This window comes from Pan paniscus, chromosome 5, assembly GCF_029289425.2.
Source record: "Pan paniscus chromosome 5, NHGRI_mPanPan1-v2.0_pri, whole genome shotgun sequence".
In the NCBI taxonomy this organism is placed as follows: Eukaryota; Metazoa; Chordata; class Mammalia; order Primates; family Hominidae; genus Pan; species Pan paniscus.
The window spans coordinates 187,345,117-187,352,391 of record NC_073254.2 but is presented as its reverse complement, the minus strand read 5'-3'; the positions used below and the strand labels follow the sequence as shown (position 1 = coordinate 187,352,391).

The following is a 7,275-nucleotide window of genomic DNA, read 5'->3' as shown; positions in this document are numbered from 1 at the left end:
GCCAGAGCCTGAGAGCAAAAAGATATGGGGAGAATCAATGGGAACCACTGAAGAACAGCCCCTTCTGTCTTAATGTCTCCTGAGAGTGTCAGGTTACCATGGCACCTGTTCTGATGCCCAAGACAGCAAGAAAAATGATGTAACCTAATGTACTACATTTAAGAAGAAATAAAGTATGTGGTATATTTTGAAAACATTTTTATACATCTTAGCTAAAATGTTTAAAAGGTTATTGCTCAAATAAGTCAGCTTCATTTATCTGAACATTTAAATTATGCAGAGAAGCTCATCTCCCAGCTTTGGCAAATAAGCAAGATGTTTCTGTGCCAGTTTTCAAGCATGAATCATCTTCATAGATCACATCAGCGCATTGATCACATCAAAAGAAGTGTCTGGGTAACCACTCCTTTGCTTTGATTTCTAGAATCAAACGCTAACAGATTTGAAGGACATGAGAAAGCCTGAATACCATCCTCTCCAAACAGTGGGCCCCTCAATCTGAACCTTGAAGCTGAAATACAATTCCTACTTCATGTACAAAACACATTTTTTATTTTGCAAAGCCAAAGCCATGCTTTAAAAATACAGACTTTGAATCTTAAGACATTATTTTGCATTTTAAAGAGAGATATAGTTAAAGCTTACAAGAACAATATAAAGTTTCAAATAACACCATTGTCAGGTTTAAACATGTCGGTATTTTTGTAATTCATGACAGTTCTTTCCTTTTTTTTTTTTTTTTTTTTTTTTTTGAGATGGAGTCTCGCTCTGTCACCTAGGCTGGAGTGCAATGGCACGATCTCGGCTCACTGCAACCTCTGCCTCCTGGGTTCAAGCGATTCTCTTGCCTCAGCCTCCCAAGTGGCTGGGATTACAGGCACCCGCCACCACACCTGGCAAATTTTTGTATTTTTAGTAGAGAGGGGTTTCGCCATGTTGGCCAGGCTGGTCTCGAACTCCTGACCTCAAGTGATCCGCCCATCTTAGCTTCCCAAAATGCTGGGATTACAGGTGTGAGCCACCATGCCTAGCCCATGACAGTACCTTCCTAACACATGTTTGTATTTTTGTAACACAAGTTGCTATTTTTCTAACGTTCATATATTTACATAGCCCTTTAAAAACATGAGTTCCATGAACTTTCTATGTCATTGAAGAGAGCTGTTAAAATCTGATTCCATCACAAATTTCAGACCCCTTTAAAATCATTATCAGAAGCCAGCATAATTCCAGCTGTCCCCTAGCTAATCTGCAGTTCCTCATAACAAAAGTCTTCAGCCACACATTGCTTTTCAACCACATTAAAGAAACGGAACAAAACTTCTTTCTACATTGTCTCAGTAAAGTTGCTTTCTTTAAAAAAAAAAAAAGTATTCTATTTATTTAAAAAATTAAAAACATCTAACATTTTAAACTGTACAATAAACCCCAACTTCATTACGATTCATTAATCAAATCTCTCTTGAGTCCATTTTGTTTGCTGGAACTCCTCTAGGCACTCAGAGCACAGCTGTGAGCAAGATTATTCTAGATCCTGTCTTCATAGCACTCTCAGCCTAATGGACGTTTAGAGAAGAGACACTTACGACAGAGAACAGCTCCCAGGGAAATCAAAGCAAAAACCGACACTTTCCTAATGGCCCACTACAACCTGAGCTGCTTTATCCAATTGGTGACAATTGTCACCAACACCTGTTCTGCCATTGTCCCCTTCTTCCCGAAGCACTTCCAGGTTGTGAACACTTGAGCTTGTCTTTCCACCTCCGTTTTACAGGGTCAGGCTTGTTGACTGTATCAAAGGGAAATGAGAGAAAACACTAGCCGGCCAATCCTGCTGCTTATAACCAGCAACAATAAACAATGCTGATAGATAAAAATGTTTAAACATTTGCCTAAAATGAGTGATGTGTGGGCTTCCATTTGTTTTTTTTCTGTTTTTGTTTTTCAAACCACTGCCATCATTTTGTGCTGTAACCAAAAGACACTGTGATCTGTGACCGCTTCATGAATATTTCTGAAAACGTTTACATTTGTCAACAATTCACCTTAATTCAGCATTTCCCAAAGGCTGTTTTGTGAAACACCAGGCGGATATATACCCTAGAGCAACAAAACATTCCTTGCAAAGTGCTGGAAAATGCTACCTATCAGAGACCACCCCACCCTGAAGAGATCACACAGCTCATGAGCACGTTAAGTCCCGCAGGAGAGACGCTTGCTTGATTTTGCTTAATTCCCACATTTTCCATGCATACCTGGCCATAGACTTTTTTTTGCATAACATCTATGAGTATGTTTCACACATGCCTTAGGGAGACTCAGCTTTCTATCACATAGTGAAGGACGACGCATTGTCGTTATCTGCGGTCTCACTGGTCTGCCGAGAAATGTTTTCTGAGTACCTCCCGGCACAGGAGAAGCCTGAGGACTTGTACTTCCTTCTCACACACCACAGGTCCTTCAAGATCTTCAGAAAGTAGTTTCTGAACTTCTGCCCAATAAAAGCATAGAGCACAGGGTTCAGGCAGCAGTGCAGGAAAGCCAGGACTTCTGTGACAGTTTTCGTATAGCCAATTAGCTTTTCGCTCTGGCAGGATCGGTTCATTTTACCCAAATTTGCAGCCGTCACAAGCAGGACCATGTTATGAGGAATCTGACAAGCCAGAAACACAAGCACCACGGCTATGATTACACGGATGGCTTTGTGCCTTTTAGAATTCTGAGCTTGCACCAAGGTTTTGACAATGAACGTGTAACAAAATATCATGAACATCAAAGGGATAAAGAAACCAAAGAGTAGCTCAAGCCCCAACATCAGCAGCTTCCACCTGATGGGCTCCGAGACAGTCTGGTACTTGGGTTCACAGACATCGCTGCCTTGGGTGTTGTATTTCTGGTTGAAGACAAAAGTTGAGCTGGAGATGATGACTGACAGCCCCCACACAACAAGGCAGATGATTTTGCTGCGCGGTAGTGTTCTGGATCGGAGCCGGAATGACTTAGTCGCCTGTACAATGGCGATGTACCGGTCCATGCTAATGCAAGTCAGGAGCAGCATCCCGCAGTTAAAGTTGATGGCATAGATGCCTTTTAGCAACTTGCACGTGGCATTGCTGAAAACCCACACACCGGTGGCATGACTCACTGCCCAGAATGGGAGAGTAAGAACAAAGAGGATGTCTGCAATGGCCATGTTCAAGAGATAGACGTCTGTCATAGACCTGGCCTTCTTATAAAAAGCAAAGGTGATCACCACCAGAATATTCCCCAGGAGGCCAAAGACACAGATCAAGGAGTAGGCAATCGGTACAAATAGCCTGGAGAACTGCCTGACCTCCTGCAAGGAGCACAGTAACGTTTCAGAATCAACTGAGTAATATGAAGTATTGACTGACACAAAATAATCTTCACTGGAGTCGAAAACATCGCTGAAATTCATTGATTCCTGGAAAGGAAACAAAGATAGTTAGCTGCAGTGCAGTGTTCAAGTAGCCACAGTGAACCCAAATTATACCCCTTGCCAAAAATAAAAATCTTACCCCGCTCATTGTGGGCAGAAAAAATGCAAGCTGGTTGTAGAAAAAGGAGTGTATGGTTCAGCCCCTTCAGCTCACAGGCAGCGGTAGCAGGAAAGTGGAAGTGACTCTAAGAAGGAAAGAAGGCAGAATGCACTACAGTTAACACAGGTATTCCTGGAGAGCCAGACAGTTAAGTTACCAGCATTCCATCTCGTGTGAACAGAGTGCACAGCACACTATTTCACATACAAATATTTATTGAGAATAGGCATCAGCAACCTCTTTCTGTAAAGGGCCAGATAGTAAATATTTTAGGGCTTTTCAGGCCATATGGTCTCTGTCACAGCTCCTCAAATCTGCCTTTGGAGCTTGAAAGCATCTACAATTACATAACTGAACAGGCCTCGCCGGGGTCCGTTGGCTAGAGGCTATAATTTGCCAACCCTTGATCAATTGTTTAAATAAGGTGCTCTCAGAAATCCACAAGTTTTGATCTGCACAAAAATCTTTACGCAAAATTTAAAAACATTCAACAAGATTTTACTGAACAAAATCTATAGAAGTGTGAAAGTGCATAGAAAATGTATAATTCATAGTCCCGGGCTTTAAATCGTTCACAATATATGTCAGTGATGATCACCCTTGTGGGCATGTGAGAATCTCCAGTAGAATTTAAAGTTTGACTATGAGTGCTGTTCTCAAGACACACTGAACAAGCTGCTCCAGCCTGGGAAGGCACTGGAGAGGAATGCACCTGCTTCTCCACAGCCGCAGACCTTTCCAGTAGACATTCCAGGTCACAAGCATGAATCTGCTATGGCAGAGGCATCCTAATCATCAGAAATCCAAGTGCCAGAGGAAAGGTGGAGGCTGGCACAGTTAGGAAAGACTTCCTGGAGGAGGAGGCTCTGATCAGGGTCCTTGGAGAATGGTGAGGCTATGGGCCAATGATTGACAGAGAATGGCCATCTCCTTCAGGTGACCAGCTCGTCTCAGGCTGAAGAGCAGTCCTGAGTCATGAGCCCTGTATGTTTGTGAAACAGCTGAGCAACCAGCCTGGCCGAATCAACTGGATTGTCAGGAAACAATAGAGTATACCATGTGCTGGGAATGCCAGCAGGGGCCGTGCATGGGTCCACATGGAGTATACCGTGTGCTGGGAACGCCAGCAGTGGCGGTGCAAGGGTCCACATGGAGTATACCGTGTGCTGGGAACGCCAGCAGTGGCGGTGCAAGGGTCCACATGGAGTATACTGTGTGCTGGGAACGCCAGCAGTGGCGGTGCAAGGGTCCACATGGAGTATACCGTGTGCTGGGAACGCCAGCAGTGGCGGTGCATGGGTCCAGGCTGAAGAAGTTTAGCAGGAGACCAGGAAGAGCTGGAGCGGTTGTGGAGTGCCTGAGGATGAAGTGCTTTGAAATCCACCATTTGAAGCAAACTTAAAAAGAAAGAAAAACCCTTCGCTATTCTCAGGCTCACTCCTTCTTTCCAGCATTGTCCATCATCCTGTTTATTAACACGCCCTGGACGTCCCCCAGTAAAATCCATGGCCTGAAACGCTCTGATATTAACGTTGGATGTGCTTCCCAGCCAATCGCCCATCTTCCTCCTCTTTTCCCTGCTCTCGCACCACGTGGGCCTGGCCATGCCAAGCGGGAGCAGCTAGGGAAGTGCAGCCCCAGGTGCACAGGCAGAGAAAGTGGAACTGCCCTCCTCGCCCCCCACACTGTGTCATATCAGTCCTCACTTACGAGTCCACGTGGATACTGACCTTTTGGAGGGGAAGCCCATGTAACACAAAGTTCACCCTGAATTATTTTCCAAACCTATTTCTTACATAATTTTGATTCTCATTTCATTATTTACTCCACCCAATTCCTTCCCCGATGCCTGGAGTCACAACTTCACAGTGAAGAAGAGATCGGTCCTTCACTGCCCCTCAGTCACCGCTTTGGGCCTAAAAAGCTGGAGGAAGGTATGGAGTCACCTCTGCACTTTTGTAATCCCAGCAGGTATACAGTTGAGTGCTTTAGAGTATGCAGAAGAAGCATGGTATAGACCCCTGTGTTGCAAAAGCATGTGACGAGGTAATCATATCAATCGAAAGAAGCACAGCAATCAGAACACCACTGCTAAACTTCAGCTTCCAGCCATGGTGGATCAACAGAGACCAAAGGCACCCTGCTGCATTAAACAACTAGAAAAACCTACAAAATGAAACAACAATTTTCAGACCTTAGCACTAGGCATCACAAGATTATGGCTCCTGGCAGAAGGAGAACAAATACAGTGAGAAATGATACACACTCTTTCTAAGCTGCAGAGCATGGCAGGGGTGGAGGGCATGGGAGGTGAAATATACAATATGTAAAATAAAATACACCAGTTGGAATTACCATTTGGATGTTAAAACTATATATATATATACACATATATCATATATAATAGTATCAACAATTATATATACAATTGTATCATAAAATTTAAAATACTTATGGATAGCTCTAACAAAACTTATGTGAGATTTATATGCTAAAAACTACAAAACATTGTTGGCAAAAATTAAATAAGACCTAAATTAATGGAGAAATTTATCGTGTTCAATTTTCAATGACTTATTTCATGTTCAAATTTATCAATGATTCAATTTCAAGATATAAGTTCTCCCCAAATCGATCTGTAGATACAACATAAACTAAATCAAAATTATGGTAGGGTTTTTTTTTTTTGAGAAATTGACAAGTCAATTCCAAAATTTATATAGAAATTCAAGGAAATTAAAATAGCCAAAACAATTTTGAAAAAGATAAAAAAAAATGGAGGACTCACACTACCCAATCTCAGAGCTGACAAGGAACTACACTAACCGTGACAGTGTTGGATTTCTGAAAGGACAGTTACATAAATCACTGGAACAGAACAGAGGCCAGACATAGATCCACATATAGATGGCAGACTGATTTTTAACTTAGGTGCCAAGGTAACTCAATGGGAAAAGAACAGTCTTCAGTAAATGGTCCTGGAATGACATGAACAAAAAGTCGATCCTTATTGCTTACCTCACACCATTTGCAAAAGGTAACTCAAATGAGTTATAAATCTAAATGTGAGAGCTAAAGCATAAAACATCTAGAAGGAAAAATGGGAGAAAATCTTTGTGACCCTGGAAAAAGAAGCTTCTTATATAAATTGCAAAAAGAATGAACTGTAAAAAAATTGATAAATTGTACTTGATTGTACAAAATGTAAAACTTCTGCTCTTTGAAAGACACTCAAGAAAATGAAACATATATATATTGAATAGAAAAAAGTATTTTAAAGCTTATATCTGATAATAGGTTATATCCAGAATATACAAATAATTTTTACAACTCCCCATCAAAAACATAAACAATAAGAAACAGGGGGAAATGTGAACAGGCAATTCACCAAGGAAAATACATGGATGGCAAATACACACACAAAAAAGACGCTCAATGCCATTAATCATGAGGAAAATGCAAATTAAAACCACAATGAAGGCTGGGCGCAGTGGCTGAGGCCTGTAATCCCAGCAATTTGGGAGGCCGAGGCAGATGGACCACTTAAGTCCAGGAGTTCGAGACCAGCCTGGCCAACATGGTGAAACCCCATCTTTACTAAAAATACAAAAATTAGCCAGGCGTGATGGCGTGCACCTGTAATCCCAGCTACTTGGGAGGCTGAGGCAGGAGAATCAGTTGAACCCGGGAGGCGGAGGTTGCAATGAGCTGAGAT

General features: G+C 42.2%; 1 protein-coding gene across 1 annotated transcript; it reads right to left on the bottom strand.

The window, feature by feature from the left end:
- Positions 1 to 293: 293 nt before the first annotated feature.
- CCR6 (C-C motif chemokine receptor 6) lies at positions 294 to 3,645 on the bottom strand. Its single transcript, XM_003820220.6, has 2 exons — positions 3,540 to 3,645; positions 294 to 3,445 (listed from the first exon to the last, which is right to left on the bottom strand). The coding sequence occupies exons 1-2, from the start codon at positions 3,546 to 3,548 to the stop codon at positions 2,330 to 2,332; spliced, it is 1,125 nt and encodes a 374-aa protein (XP_003820268.1). The 5' UTR covers positions 3,549 to 3,645; the 3' UTR covers positions 294 to 2,329.
- Positions 3,646 to 7,275: the final 3,630 nt, after the last annotated feature.